The sequence below is a fragment of the Lolium rigidum genome, chromosome 6 (assembly GCF_022539505.1).
Source record: "Lolium rigidum isolate FL_2022 chromosome 6, APGP_CSIRO_Lrig_0.1, whole genome shotgun sequence".
Taxonomy (NCBI): Eukaryota; Viridiplantae; Streptophyta; class Magnoliopsida; order Poales; family Poaceae; genus Lolium; species Lolium rigidum.
This window is the reverse complement of record NC_061513.1, coordinates 187,144,050-187,160,987: the sequence shown is the minus strand read 5'-3', so window position 1 is coordinate 187,160,987 and position 16,938 is coordinate 187,144,050. Positions and strand designations below refer to the sequence as shown.

General features: G+C 43.5%; 1 protein-coding gene across 1 annotated transcript; it reads left to right on the top strand.

The window, feature by feature from the left end:
* Window positions 1-2,536: 2,536 nt before the first annotated feature.
* Window positions 2,537-16,753, top strand: LOC124659004 (IAA-amino acid hydrolase ILR1-like 1). Its single transcript, XM_047196975.1, has 5 exons — window positions 2,537-2,939; window positions 5,656-5,781; window positions 6,921-7,235; window positions 15,387-15,515; window positions 16,101-16,753. Exons 1-5 carry the CDS (start codon window positions 2,592-2,594, stop codon window positions 16,506-16,508), a joined length of 1,326 nt encoding a protein of 441 aa, XP_047052931.1. The 5' UTR covers window positions 2,537-2,591; the 3' UTR covers window positions 16,509-16,753.
* The last annotated feature ends 185 nt before the right edge of the window (window positions 16,754-16,938 follow it).

The window sequence follows — 16,938 nt, the reverse complement described above, 5'->3', positions numbered from 1 at the left end:
TTTCACTTTAAAACTTTAACAACCAAACTAGTCTCCTCAAGCTAAGAGCATCTCCAGCAGGCGCGCTATATCGCGGCGTGCTAAACCTCAGATTCTGCGCGCTGTAAACCGTTGCCGCGCGCCGGAGCGATTTCTCCCCCGTCGGGTGCGCCATTTTGCAGCGCGCGTTGGCGCGGTAAAATAGCACCTCCGCCGGACGCGCCATTTTGCAGCGCGCGGGCGCGGCGCAAACAACAAACACACACAAGTATGCATCCAACAAGATCAAACAATATATAAAAATTCACAAATAAATTGTACCATCCAAATACAATACATTGTTCACAACAATACTTCACACCAAATACAACACGTCCAACATACAACAATACAACATGGTTTTCAGACAATACAACACATAGTTTTCAAACAAATACAACAAATATGCAACTATTGTTGTCCATTCCAATTCCACCATTCTTCCATGAGATCTTTTTGAAGCTCATCATGTGTGTCGTTGCACCGAATGGCATGGTATGAGGCAATGAATCGGGCAATCCTATGTGCGGATCTCCTCACTTGCACGGGAACCCCCATCAAGTCGTAGTGGGTATGATCCACATCTTTTCCGCGATCATCCTCTATAATCATGTTGTGCATGATTACACACGCGGTCATGATATACCAAAGGCATTCTTGATCCCAAAATCTAGCCGGTCCTCTAACAATGGCAAATTGGGCTTGCAAAATCCCAAATGCTCTCTCTACATCTTTCCTAGCCGCCGCTTGTGCATTGTGGAATTGGGTTTGCTTCTTACCTCTTGGTTGAATAATTGGCTTCACAAATGTTTGCCACCTTGGATATATGCCGTCGGCGAGGAAGTAGCCATAGTTGTACTTGTGGCCATTTGCTTCAAACTCCACCAATGGACCTTCCCGCATTGCAAGTCTTGTCATTAGTGGTGACCGTTGAAGAACATTGATGTCATTGCAAGATCCGGGCATTCCAAAGAAAGCATGCCATATCCAAGTCTCTTGGTCGGCCACCGCTTCAAGTACTATGGTGGCATCCTTCTTGTAGCCTTTGAATTGTCCATGCCATGCCGCTGGACAATTCTTCCAACTCCAATGCATACAATCAATGGAACCAAGCATACCGGGAAACCCCGGTTGGCGTTGATCTCCAAAATTCTTGCCGTGTCTTGAGCATTGGGGGCTCTCAAGTATGTGGAGCCAAAGACATTGACAATTGCAACGACAAAGCGCTTCACACACAAGATAGAAGTGCTCTCTCCCATGGCCAAATGATCATCAATAAGATCCGCCGGTATACCATATGCCAACATACGCAAGGCGGCGGTCACCTTTTGATATGTGCTATGACCAAGTTCTCCGGCGGCATTCCTCCTTTGCTCAAAGAAGCGATCATATTTGGTGACCTCCGTTGCAATGTGCTTGAACAAGTTGAGACTCATCCGGAAACGCCGCCGAAAATAGCTTTCGGGGAAAATCGGATTCTCATTGAAATACGACCGCATCAACTTCTCATGCCCTTCAATCCTTTCTCTCCACAACTTCGTCTACCGAACACCGATCCACCAAATTTTGGCCTCTTAACGGCGCGGTATGCTAATAGTATCGATATGTTCTCCTCTTCTTCTTGGTCGAACTCGTCATCCGATGAATCATATGATGAACTCTACAAACATATGTATAAAATTACTTCACTATGAACTATTGTAGATAATTGGCGAGTAATAGAGGCCGACCGGCGGAGGTTCATACCTTGCGAGCAAATGGGCGAGCACCATGGGCGCGCCATGTTGCTAGCAAGCTCGAGGACGACGAGGACGACATGTCGACGCCTGCGCGGAGGAGAACGCGACGGTGGCGCGAAGGGGGCCGCGGAGAAGGAGCGCCGACTACAACTCGTCGCTGGCGGCGGCGCGAGCGACACAGTGCGGCGGAGCGTCCGCCGCTGCCAGGAGGAGGTGCGGGCGACGCGGATCTACGACGGCGGCGCGCGGGAAGCGGGGCGGCGGCGGGAGTCGACCGGCGGCGACCGGATTTCGCGCCGGCGGTAGGTGGGGAAATGAGGGCGCGGGCGCGGGGAGGAAATTTCCAGCCGTTGGCTTTTCGCGCTTGGACGAGCGTTGCCGCGCGGCCGTAGCCGACGCGCCGGATATGCCGCTCCGGTTTGTGCAAAACGCCGCGCGCCCTAAATTTTTACGACACCGCCCGTTCACCGCGCTCTGCCGGAGCGCCACATTCCCTCCGCGCGCGCTATATCGGACGTTTTTATACCGCGCGGCCTATATAGCGCGTCTGTTGGAGATGCTCTAATCCAATATATCATCACACCAGAAAGCCAATCCAGCATAAAAATAGAAAATTAACAGGCGTCTGGAAACAAAAGACTACCCAAAAAGGATAGAGGAAAAGGAACCAAAAAAAAAATGCAGAAATGAAACCAAACCAAGCTCAAGTGGGGCAGAAGAGGCCTAGCCCACGTCACTCGTGCGTGCTTCGCCTGATGGATGATACTCCAAACAACAAGGGTCCAAACTAACAAAAGCCGAGAACACCACGGCGGAACTCATTTACTGTTGGCCATGACCGCGGGTGCTTCGCCTCTCATGCTGCTGCTGCGCGCCGCCCTCCTCCTCGCCGCCATGGCGGCGAGCTGCGGAGCGGCGCTAGATGACCCGGCGGCGCTCCTGCGCCGGGCCAAGGAGGCGGAGTTCATGGACTGGATGGTTGGGGTGCGGCGGCGGATCCACGAGAACCCGGAGCTGGGCTACGAGGAGTTCGCCACTAGCGAGCTCGTGCGAAGGGAGCTCGACGCCATGGGGATCCCCTACAGACACCCCTTTGCCGTCACCGGCGTCGTCGCCACCGTCGGTACAGGCGGCCCGCCCTTTGTCGCGCTCCGGGCCGACATGGACGCCCTCCCCATGCAGGTTACTAACTTGTCCTTTGCTTTCTCCTGTCCTTTCTTGCTACTGCTTTATGGTTAGGAAGGAATTTAGGATAGCACCTGAATTTGATGTTTGTATTGACTCATCGTGTTTCAGCTTTGCTGGGGTGTGTAGGGGGAAATTTCTTGGTTCGGCTGCCGATCCATTTTTATATTTTTATCCGCGAGCGCGAAATTGTAGAATTTCAGCACCCTTTGTTAATCTTACTAGAGGAAGTGGTCTTGATGACGCTTGGCACCTATTTCAATATATAAGCGCAGTAAGATTGCAACCATTTTTCAGAAAAAAACCCTAAACGAAACCTGATATTTTGAATACGCCTCTCAGTTACTAGTGTCCGAGTGGTCATATTCTACTAATTCGGAATATGGAGATAATTTTATGGAAATCTTAAAGCCAGGAGGATGCATATCTCTGAAATTGACAGCAGGGAAATGTGAAGTTTAATTGTTATCAGTTCTGATACAAAAACGGTAGTATATCAAACATTTTTAGTCTAGACAGATGGTTGAGGCAAACTATTCTTTTGTATTCAAAAAGAGGGACATAAACTAACCTAATCCTGGCTAGTTTCCTATCCTTTTGACTAGGATCATACAAGAGTAGGTTCATGCTTATTGTGGGAATGAATCACGTGAGTAGCCTATGCGCACCTATAAAGTAAAGCTAGTATTCAACCTTGTCCCATATTGTGATGAAACAGTTAGGGCATCTCCAATGGGGCGACGCAAACGGACGCTGAGCGACCGTTTGCGTCCACGGAGACCGAAAATGCGTCTGGGCCCTGCTCCAGCGAGGCGGCGCAAAGTGACCGGAGCTATCCGCGGCGACGCAAACCTGGCCCATATATGCGCCAGGTTTGCGTCTCCGCGGACGGCTGCGCGGTCACGGCCGAGCGTCCTCCTTTTCTTACCCGGTCCCGCACGTTAGGGACAGCGAAATCGACCGCTTCGATTTGCTTATTTTTCTCCTTCTTTGCTGTCCTAGTGCGACGCCACCTCCCCAACCTCACCCGCCGCCGCCACGCCGCACCGCCGCAGTACACGCCGTCGGCTCGGTCCTCGCCGCGCACCTATCAAGGGACCTGTTCATGGTCATTCTACGGGGTGTCAGAAACTACGACCCCTACTTTAAAAGTAGGTCCGATGCAACACGTGCGCTAGGCTTCACCTCCTACCAAAAATGCTCCGCAGCTATTCGCGTGCTATCATATGGAATGGCTGCTGATATATTCGATGAGTATCTTCGAATGGGTGAGAGCACCTGCCTTGAGTCCATGTACAGGTTTTGCCGAGCCGTGATTGCCGTGTTCGGACAACATTACTGTAGGAAGCCAACTGTTGAGGATACAAGGCGGCCGTTGTCTATCAACGAGTCTAGAGGGTTCCCGGGAATGATTGGCAGCATAGATTGCATGCACTGGGAGTGGAAGAACTATCCATTTGGATGGCAGGGTCAGTACAACGGGCATGCGGAGGGACGGACTGTCATTCTTGAAGCTGTCATATCTCAAGATTTATGGATTTGGCATTCATTCTTTGGCATGGCCGGTTCCAACAACGACATCAATGTGTTGCACCGATCACCGGTTTTCAACTGGCTTATGCAAGGCAAAGCTGCCGGGTGAGCTACGAGGTCAATGGAAATGCATATGACAAGCCATATTATCTTGCTTGATGGCATCTACCACGACCGGGCCACACCTGGTGAAGACCGTCCGTAATCCAAACTCGGAGAAGACGAGGAGGTTTGCCAAGATGCAAGAGGCTTGCCGGAAAGATGTGGAGCGAGGATTTGGTGTGCTCCAAGCTCGGTGGGCAATTGTCCAGTCACCCGGCAAGAACATGGTCGCTCAAGACCATGCATGAGGTGATGACATGCTGAGTGATCATGCACAACATGGTCGTTGAGAACGAGCGTCCTGATGGCCTCAATGAGCACCACTGGGATTTCCAAGGTTAGCTGGTTGCGCCAATCCCTGGGGCATTATCTTGGGAGGACTATCTGCATATGAATGTAGAAGTCACTGACGAGGCCGTGTGCAAAATGGATCTGATTGAGCATCAGTGGGCATTGGCTGGCCATGAAGACATTGCCTAGAGGATACCGTCTTATTTTCATGGACACTTTTAAAAATTTGGACTTGTTGAAACTGTTTATTTTGTTGTTTTCAAACATCCCAACTCATGCCGACGCGCAAATGCGTCGGGCCGCTGGAGGCACCCCCGAGCGCAAACGGACGCGCGGACAAAAACAGTCATTTCGCGTCCGCGGGGCGACGGAAACGGACGCACGCGGACAATTTGGGCGTCCGATTTGCGTCGCCCCGTTGGAGATGCCCTTATGCCATATTGTTATACAAGCTCGTAGTCCCATGATTTACTATCTGATTATATCTGAACTTAGTCGCTGTAATTTGATTATCTACATGCCATCTTGTTTCGTTTCTTCCAACGGTTGGTGTAGAAACGCATATTTCTTATACTAGAACTGCAGAATTTCTGTCAACCTGCTTTTAGTTTTTACCCTGCGCATTATCTTGAAGAGCCATCTTGTTCCAACGGTTGGTGTATAAACACATAATTGCTATTCCGGATATTTGTTTGTATTATCTGTTGGTGCTAAATTTTGTAAGCATCCCTGTGCCCACATTGAAGTAAGGCTGTATGTTACTTAAGTTACCCTTATGCATCTTCAGGAAAGCGTGGAATGGGAACATAAGAGCAAAGTGCCTGGGAAGATGCATGGATGTGGCCATGATGCTCATGTTGCTATGCTATTGGGTTCTGCCAAGATTCTTCAGGAGCTCCGTGATGAGTTGCAGGTTGGTTAATAATTCTGTATGTATTGTAAAAGATTGCGACTTCTCATTTTAAGATGAAAACTTGCAAGCTGATTTGATTTTTTTTTTATGCCGATAGAGTGTTTAGAGATTGACACTTAAATATAGGTTTCATCATTTTATTGTTGCTTTCGAATTGTTCACATGAAAAGGCAGTCAACCTCTAAAAAATAATACTCTGAAAATTTTGTCAGAATATTATTCCTACCCATGTGCTTGATGTTTCACGTTTTTTTTAAAGTTTCTTGTACAAATGTTACTCCCTCCGTTCACAATTAGGTTGCATTCTGGGTTTAGTCAAAGTCAAAATTAGTAAACTTTGGCTAAATATTTAGAAAGGAATATTAACATCTATAATGTAAAATATATATTATTAAAATCATCATAAACTCTATTTTCGTATTATATGCATTTGGCATTATGGTTATTGATATTTTTTCCATATTCTAGATCAAACTTAACAAAGTTTGACTTTGACTAAACCCAGAGCACGAACTAAATAATAACGGAGGGAGTATGAAATTTGATGGAACCAAATTGCAACGGTTTGATGCTCATGTCAAAGAATGCGGTGACATGCTACTTTGGTGTATATACGGACTTTCATGATTCAGATATAACCTGATTCTGTATGCTGGTTATGATAATTTTGTTTTGTTTGATTAACTATAGCCGATAGGATTTTGGTATTTGCTTTGTCCACTCCACCATTGAGTTTTCCTGAACTGCTTTGGAGATTTTGGCAGTTGACAAGTGCAATGATTTTGGTTTCGTATGTCCTCAATTATTTTCAAGAGATGTGCAGTTTTGGTGATTCACTGTTTCATATTTCAGAAAGCCTTCCTGTTAGGAATTTCGTATGACACTATGTGGAAAATGTGCATGTGCATTTGGTTGTTCAATAATTGATATGTTGCTTTGGTCAGACAGCATACAGCTAGTCCAAGAATTGTTTGGTCCCCACTCCCTAGTTAGGTCTCAGTTCAGTGATGTACAAACTGAACCATGTGACTGCCTATGTTTAATTATGTCAACATCTTGCTATTCATGGAAAAAGAATCTCATAGACATGGAATTTTTTACCTGCATTTATTTTACATTTGTCTTCTTTTTTACCGCAGGGTACTGTAGTTCTCCTTTTCCAACCAGCTGAGGAAGGTGGTGGTGGGGCAAAGAAAATGTTAGAAGCTGGAGCTGTGGAAAACATAGAGGCCATGTTTGGGATTCATGTAGCTGACATTGTGCCCATTGGTGTGGTGGCATCTAGGCCCGGACCTATAATGGCAGGGAGTGGATTTTTTGAGGCAGTAATAAGTGGAAAGGGAGGGCATGCTGCACTTCCTCATCACACTATCGATCCAATTCTGGCTGCTTCCAGTGTTATTGTAAGCCTTCAACAGCTTGTTTCCCGAGAAGCTGACCCCTTGGATTCACAGGTGCTATTCAATCCTTGAGCTACTTAATTTATTTAACGTTTTTATATGATTCACATAGTTCTTTGACCATGATTACGTGATTTACATTTTCGTGGAGTTCGCATTGATGATAGATCAGTTATGTAGTGTTTTATGGGTCCAACTACCAAACAAGGAATGTACTTGGGTTTTAATTGTTCCAGTCACCACCAGGTTAATTATGATGTGCGAATTTCATTATCTTCCCGAGTTAGTAATAATCAGCCATGCCAAAAAGTACCGTAGTTCTAAGCATTTGGAGACGTTAAAGGCAAAGTTATGCCAAAAGAACCCGTAAATATAGCCATGGATGTGCAATAGAATGCTATGCTATAGCTAAAATAGGATTTGTACTAGTTCAAATGCCCGTGCATTGCCACGGGTACTCAAGTTTCATTTCTCAATGCACATATTAATTTACAACTCACCGAAAAAGAAAGTAATAACAGAAAAAATCAAAGCAAGAAAAGAAAAATGAAAAAAGGAAACGACCGAGCCAGGCCGGAAGCCAACCCAGCTCAGCACCTTCGCGGCCGAGCGTGCACGAGAGCCACACACACACGAGGCTAAACCAACTCTGTGCCATCCTTCAATCCCCAAAATCCACATTGCCAACACAGACCCTAGCTACCGCGGAGCGTGGCGACTGATGGCGGAGGACAAAGTGCGGACTTCCATGGAGAATACGGGCAGGTCACCCGCACCTGTCGGGGTGCAGCCAACACGCGCCCAATGACGCCTCCGGCGGCGAAGGCGGCAAGGTCCAATGCACCGCGTCGTGGGTCCGCCCAGCCGATGCCAAGCAATGAACTCGATGCCCTCGCGTTGGGAAGGCAACGAGGTTCCATGCACCTGATCACGGAGGAAGGGCGCAGGTGGTGGTGTTGATTCCAACGCATCCATGGGCGGTGGAGGAACGCCACCTCGTCTAGAGGCGCCGGAGGAGAAATCTGGTAAGAAAACTCGTTCTTTTATCCACGCAACATGTTTTATTTTGTTTCGATCAGTGCTCGTCTAGGTTGGATGTTGGTAAAAGTTGAGAGCGATTTGTCTTTAAATTTACTTTTTCCATAGTGGCATATAGGAAGGTTGGCCTTCGGGTCTCTCATTGAAAAGATAAGCAATCTAAATCATAACACTTATAGTAAGCTTACACGTGCAATGCAAGCTGACTAATATAAATATCATCAAACATATTTGCAACCCTAAATTTCAAATTCTTGTATGTCAAACATCATAGCTCTTTTGTCAAGTACCAAAAATATATACATTATAAAACAATATATCCTTAACTTCAAAGTCGAAATACACATTTTTGTATTACACCAAATGCTAGACAGCTGCATATGTCACATACTTTATGCAGCAAATAAAAAATAAACATTATCAGGGTAAGATGCCAAAGCACTTGAACACATCCAGAAGTTTCAGCCGAGAGAAAAAACGCCAGACACATTGACAAGTTATACATAGAAATAAGCCAGAAAAAATAGTAATATACAAAATTTTGACATGACAGCTATGCTTTAACATCTATAGCAAAACAACGGTGCGGAATACAATAGTTCTTTTCAAAGTATCATTCTTCAAATTGTTCGTTCATCTATAGAAGCCAATAGAAATGCTCAATTGACTAAATTATTAGTTGGGTATGGTTGATATCAAGAGAATCTCTTTAATACATTGCAGCTCCTAGGTATATTACCAACACATGGACAATTCACGGTTCGTTTCTGAAGTAGTGAAAAATCTTCCTCATGTATCTATAAAATAAATCAAGTCATCTAACTATTAGGTAATGAGAAGCTCACGGCTTTATATTGGTGCTCCCATGACATCTCACTCCTCTATTCTCCTTCCCACCAAACTTTCTTTTCTCCAATGAAGTCCTCCTATTTGTGACTTTAAATATCATGAGAGTTCACAACAAATTAAAGAAATTAGTATATTGATGATATATATACCGTTGTTGATCCATATTGATGATATAGAAATAATGCATTTGTTCAGGATGAAAGATAATTAATAAACTATCAGTTGAATATTAAAAAGGTTCCCAGATTATGTAGTATGTACGTATAATCAATTTTCCTTTCAAAGTGTTGCAAATTCAAACCGAACCGTGAATGGTTCTTTATCAGCCAGACGTAAGTTTCTGGATAATAGAAGGTTCATCTTCAAGACAATATAAATAACTACAGTCGGGTAGCTATTAAAAGTATAAACTAATATTAACAATGTATGTCAACGAGTGCAATGAACTGGAACTTTAGTTGGGGAATACAAAGAAAATTCATCTGTAATTTGTAGTTGTATATGAAAATTACGGGATACCTCACAAATGGTAGAAAATTTGAGCACACACGCAAACATTATAGACAAGCTAAAAGGGGTTCTACTTTTCATCAAAGATGCAACAGCTAAAACAGAATGAGCTGCTTAATTTACCTTTGACAGAAGTGAAGAGGTAGGACCAAAACAGAAAGAGACATAACCTGAGAACATGCATCCGGAAAATAAATGAGAGCTATCTTAGAAAAGCATATAACGCTGCTACTGGCTGGCTTCTCCAGTATCTCATAGATTAAAGGCTTCCCTATACTTCCCAAACAAACTTCGTAGGATTGTAGACTTTAGTTTCTCAATATCAGTACTCTTCCAGCATGGGTGGATCAGGAGCAAAAAAAGGTCCGGCAGCGCTTAGGAGATGGACAATTTCTCGCTGACCACGAGAGGATACCAGACAACTCTATTTGCAATCAAGAAATGAAGAAAAATAGAACATGATTCTCATGATGCTCTAAAAGGAAATGCACACGAATAAGCGAGAAAGTGCATTTGGCAAGCTAGCAAAAGTTCTGTCTCACTCACCTGTAACTTGCCAATTTGATCTTGCATGGACTGATTCATATTTGTACCCCAGATTGACTAAGTAGTCATTGTATTGAAATGGTTCTAACCTTCAGAAAGGTGCCATCTAATGCTTGACATTTGAGTATCATGCTCCAGGAATGATTCCTTTGGCTTATCCTCAATTACTGAAATTGAGAGTAGATGCAAAAGAAAATTAAGCTATGTAAACGCCTATGCTCAAGAGCTAAACAAAGAAATAACAGCGTTTCAGAACAACTGAGATTGTACCAGCTACAATAATGTTTGCACCATACCTCTTTGCTAGTAGAACATGTTTAACCATGGAGAGAGCATCAACCGCTAAAGCACTTCCAGATTCAAAGCACTTCCAGATTCACTAACTTCACGCCTAACGGCTACGGAACAACAGAAAATAAACATCAAACAATAGATCTAGCTCAACCAGCCATAGTATCGCTTAATAATTAATTTGTCCCTGCTAGCTACAGAGCCAAACATGTTCAACAACCACTGTTTGGAATGCAGCAAACAAAGACTAATACATTCCCAAGATACACAAAAATTCGAACATCACGGAAAAATTAATAGTGGAAACCTAAATCCACTCTACCCTACTCTAAATCAGAATGAAAGAACTAATCCTACTTCATGAGTACAAGTAGCAATTAGCACCCACATCTTAGATGGGTGTAAAGTGTAAACCATATGACATTAAGCATGAGCTGGGCGAAGCATAGATACCTCTGAGTTTGGCTAAAACTACCTTGGCTAACTGAATAACTTGAACTGAAACTACCTGGTCTATTTTAGTCAATGGAGTACAACATGTCAATCATCCCATATGCAGTAGTGGAAACAAGATGGCCACGCAGATTTGATGCCGACTAACCGTGGAAGAGGAGAAGAGCCTTCTTCCGGGCCAAGGAGAAGCAGCTCGGAGCGCCACCACGCACGGGTGCCGAACACGCCCAAGCTCCTTTGTCAGCTGATAGCACCTGCTTCTTGTGATCCCTTGGCCTCTCGGTCGTGAAATCTACGAAGGTAATTTACCCAAAATTCCTCATCTGCTAAATCGAACATGAATTTTAATCATCACTGCAACTACTCTTGCTAACAGACCACTGCTTCACAACTCAAAGATGGTGACTATAAGACAGCAAGAGCAGATAAAACAATGATTATCTATATAAAAAAATCCATGCCACGAGTGGTCAATAGACTGCCCTCCTTAAAAAACATCAAGTACAAAGGATGCAAAATCTGCAATTATTGATCATATGCAGATTATAGTGAGTAAACAGTGTATATATACCCAAGGAAAATGGACACACTTTGTTTAAGAATTCATACACAAGAAATTATTACTTCAACATTGGTTGCCTAACTACATTTCAATACTCGAAAGGCTTTGGTATCTACCCTCTTTATTGTAAATAATATCTAAGAATAAGTTCAAATATGTGAGCACCAATATCAGTTGAAGTCCTTGTAAATAAAAATTATCTGAGGATATTCTTACTAACCTCTTTATTTACTACATACTGTAGTATCATTGGATGAGTTTCATCCTGAAAATTGAGCAGATCGGCCAAGTCGGTAACATCCAAGTACATCGATAAGTGCTCCACGTAATTCCCCTTATGGATAATAAGAACATGTTTGCATCAAAGACATGGAAGTTACATAGATAAAACATTGTAAAAACATCCTGCACCTGCTAGTCTGATAAGTGAAGAAGCCAAGGGCTCACCATTTATACCCACCCACGACAAACTCATCCGAGTAGTGTTTCTTCCCAATAAGCCTGGTGAAAAAAATCAAGTACAATGAGCATCTTATCACGGTCTCATCAAGCAAAACCTGAACCAACTCTGTTAAAATTCCCTTTATGTCAACTAACTGAGAGAGAACGATGTTCACAAGGCATCATCATAAATTAACTTAAGCAGAGTAGCGATTTCCCTAAGCCACTGAGTAAATTGGTTTAGCCATTCAACATTAGCCTTATTATTGTAGTAAATACGTTTAGTCATCCACCATTAGGAGAACCACAACCATATATAAAGTAATAAATTAGCATGATTTGCTAGCAAATATGTAGGTGTTTTCTTTGTTCCCTATAAAATTTCACCACTGATCAAAAAGCATGTGAAAACCAAAACAGGCTGAGGAAGGTGAATAGAAGTCATACCTAACCTTACTGTTTTTATTGGGAGGACTAAGAAAGCAAGCGATGCTACTTGATCTATTGATCTTTTCTTCTTCTTGAGTTAATTATCTATTGATCTCTTGGATGTACTTTAGCTTGGTCTGTTGCTCAGTCATAGTAACAATAGTGTTTTCCAGGATAAAAAATATGGCTCCAACTGCAGTGCAAACATCGACACAGATCTGTAGAGATTTCTCCCATTGTCCTGCATCAACAATGATCTGTCAAATATAGATATGCAGTAAAGCATTTAAATAAAATACAAATTATGTAAATACTCCTTGCATGCATACATTACCTGCATGTGTTTCTTTCAATTCATTAGAAGGTAGGAGCATTTCAGCATAGAATTAAAGCAGTCTAGTAGACATTCCTGAAAAGAGGATGAAAATAGGGACAATGAGGTGTCAGGGAGGAAGGAGCGAAGCAGCATAGCAGCGCCCAAGCTTGGACTAAACAAAGTTCAGGAACGAAAAGAAAATCTTTAATGAAGTACTGAATTCAATAGTTAGGATACTCATTGAATATCGCTCTTTGCCAACTGCGAAAACAAACTGAATTGTAGAACTGGAAATTAGAGAAAAGTGCATATCAAATTATCAATCGAACTTCATACACAAGGTTTTTGTATAGATGAACTATAAAAGAATTTCATGAGACATCATAATCCAAGAGAAAAATCCAGGTGGAATTTGGAGCACCCTGGTATATTCTCACATGACCTAAAATTACCTAAAAACTATGTCCATGATATTGTTGCTGATAAGCCGAATCCAACCATATTTAGCCACATTGAGTAACTCATAACGATTACTACTTTTGATTTTGAAATAGCTGCTACTGCGGGCATAAGGGTGTCGTGTAAATGTAAAACACACGCAAAACAGCGGTCAAGCAGGTTGATATAGAACAAAACCAACACGCAGATATAGAATTATCTTCTAAAATATAATAGTTGTTGTTTATGATAGAGGTATTTACCCATCAGCATGATGAACATCTTCCCGAGAGCTGGGATGACTATCCTTCTCCCTGCATATCTTCTCTCACAACATTGCAAGAATCCAACATATACTTATAGATGCAAAAAAACAATCATATCACTGTTTGTATTTTTCTAAAACAAGATTTATTATTTGTTAAGTGGCAAATGGTGAGCACATAGTCCCTTGCTCAGCCAAATTTTTTTGAATATATATTGTGTACATGAGTGATTAACTGCATAAGAAAGAATTCACGAAACTGAATTGAAGAATTAAATTACAGCGTACCGTATGCCAGGAGTGCCATGTGCTGCCATAATCTGAATGAGCTGATGCACCATTTGCTTCACTGCAGTTTTTTGATATTATTTTCCATTCTATTTTCTCTTACAACTACATAAGGAAATAAGAAAGAATTTACTCAATTGGCTGTCCGTGGGAGGATTGTTAACATCATTTACCTGGAGAAGGCGCCGTAGTGGTGGAATCACATCGCGGAAGCGGTTCTGGCACATCATGCCGATAGCAAGACTCACGGTGATCGCTGGATCGAAGAGGTTGTCCTCCTCCTCCTCCGCATCCTCCTTCAAATTCATCGCCCTCTTCTTCTCCCACCTTGACACCACCATCACACCGGCAAGTCCACCTCGTCCGCTCCTCCCCGAGGCCACCAACACCCGCCAGCCCCGCTTCCTCGACCCGGATTCGCGCGTCCATGGAGCAATACACCTCAACATTGAACTCCCGGGGAATCCCGGTCTTCCCCCACTACCTCCCCCCGTGCACACCTCCCAACGGCGAACCAAGGGTTTCGGCGGAGTTCGATTGGGGGCACCACCGCAGCGAAGTGCGGCAAGGGCTCGGGCCGAGTGGGGGCTGCCGGCGGGGAAGGCTGGATCTGAACGCCGTCTCCGGCAGAGCGGCGGTGGTGGCCATGGATTCTCGCGAGGAGCCGTCCGCCATGGGGAGTGCCGTCTCCGGCGGAGCGGCGGTGGCCAGGGACGCTCATCCTATTTTGTGTACGACTTGAGGATGGCGGCGGCCACGCTTGAGGAAAGTGGAAGCACATGCGTGCAAGGTGGAGGTGTGACTGAATTAGGGCGACGGCCCATGTTGGCCCAGCCCGGGTAGGCGCGTGAGGAGCATACGAAACGGGAGGACGACCAAACTGGGGGAGAAGGGGGAACACGTTTGTTCTTTTTAAGTAGTAGAGAAGATATCCTAAAATGACTCCTTTGCAACTAAGATGGGCATATTATACAAGATTTTAGTGACCACCCAAATTAAATGTCTAAAGTTTATGGCCTGGAAATGATAACCCTACAATGTGTGGGAGCTTTCAGCACTGGGTACGCCCTTTTTTGTGTTGTACATATTATATCTGGTACAATATGGTTATCTTGTTCATGCATAGTTATAGTACAGATAGTGCTTAGCTATGATTTATAAGACTGAGATTATTTGTTATACTCAATTAATAAGCCTGAGACATTGTTAGAATCAATTTACAAACCCAGATTTTTTAATGTTTGAGCAACATTATTTAGTTTTCCACAACATTAACTATGGCTTCAGCGATAGTTTTTCCAGTACCCCACCACAAAGTAACTTACCTGGAGAATTTCACCAGGAAAATAAATGTTGTGTCGGCAGACCCATTATTTGATAATCAAAACTGCCAGGATTTTTAGGATTAACAAGCCCATAAAAAACTTTTAGTTTTGATTTATTGCAGGCCAAGGAAGCTGTCTGCTCCTAATATACCCTCTAACTACCATAAAATGCTTAGCTGTCTATTATGTAAATTCATAACTGTTTTGACTTGGACTCCTGAACTGTTTGTTGATGAAACGATATTCTGCACATGACAGTCCTATAAATATAGATCATCTATTAACAATGTTCCCTGGTTATGTTTCATAAGTTTTTCCAGTGGCTGCCTATAGGTATTTATTATTTTATAATTGGTGATAAACTGATAGCCCTAATCATTCTGTTAGTATCCCTAGTCATTCATGTGTACTCCAACATCCAATTTCCCCTTCTTTTGTTGGATTTGTTCTGCAGGTAGTAACAGTTGGAAAATTTCAAGGTGGTGGAGCCTTCAATGTCATCCCTGATTCTGTCACAATAGGTGGTACCTTCCGAGCCTTTTTGAAGGAGAGTTTTGATCAGTTGAAGCAGCGGATCGAAGAGGTAACAGTATTGTAACTTCGGGAATTTTCTGTCGGTTATCTGGTCATTCAGTTCCGAATTATTGGCTCTTGAAAAAAATAAAGAAACAATGAAACAAAATCGACTTAAATATTACTGTTGGGGCTTGAATTCTTGGATTAAATGTTTTATAATTAAAATATCAAGTTGATGATTAAACATGGCAGTTTGTGCACAGATTTACAACAGCTCCGCTTTAAATAATTAATCAGTTAACAATGAGCTTGTGATCAGTCTGTCCCCCGGTTACTATGTTTTTTTTCATTTAGAAAGCTGCACCATTCGGCGTTTGTAGAGAGGACGTATCTTTCGGTGTTGGTTTTATCATGAATGATTATGCCGACAAAATACTTATAGAACTGTAATATAATAACAAAATAATGTGATTTAGATAATATTTTCTATTTTAAAGAGGATTCACATTATAGTACTACGCATTAAAAATCACGTTAGTTTTTTTCTATTTAAAGAAGATTCACATTGCTCGGCCATGCCCGCTGAGTGTGAGACTTTGCATTTTGAATTCGTCGATAAATCCTAATGCATGTGGCATCCTTCTTGTCTCAGGTCATAGTGTCACAGGCATCTGTCCAGCGTTGCAGCGCTGTGGTGGACTTCATGAACAAAGATAAACCTTTCTTCCCCCCAACGATCAATGACCCAGAGCTCCATGATTTCTTTGCGAAGGTGGCTGGCGAGATGGTTGGCCCCAGCAACGTGATAGACAGGCAGCCACTGATGGGTTCCGAGGACTTCGCCTTCTATGCTGAGGCCGTTCCCAGAACATACTACTACTTTTTGGGAATGCTCAACGAAACCCGCGGCCCGCAGGCACCGCATCACTCACCCTACTTCACCATCAATGAGGATGTTCTACCTTACGGTGCGGCCATGCAGGCGTCACTCGTTTGTCGCTACCTGCTTGAGCACCAGCATGCTATGGCTGCTAAGGCAGTACCCCGCGACGAGCTGTAGATGATGCCTTTCTTGAATGAAACTCTGGTTAAACGTGAACTGCGATTGATAAAAAGGATGTTCTGCGTGGAGTCAACCTTTTTTAGCGCGGAGTCAACCTGACTTACTAGACGGCCATCTCTGTATCGCCAGGTGATTATGCAACACTTTGTACATAATTCCTGATTACAGCGTGTTCAAAAGCAGCATTTGACTGCATTGAAGCAGTATTCTGGTAGATGCTATAAAGTCTCTGTTCTGCTTAACTGTAGCATGTGATTTCGTGGTAGGTCTGGTTAGTTTTGTGGCCTTTATATGCCGTCCTTCGTAGAGTAACGTTTGTTGATGCCATCTGCACTTAGCTGCGGTCATGTGTAATCATGAATTAGACGTGGACTACAAGTTCCCCAGCCCTCCGTGCAAGGGCGGAGTTTACCCAGCCACAGTTTGG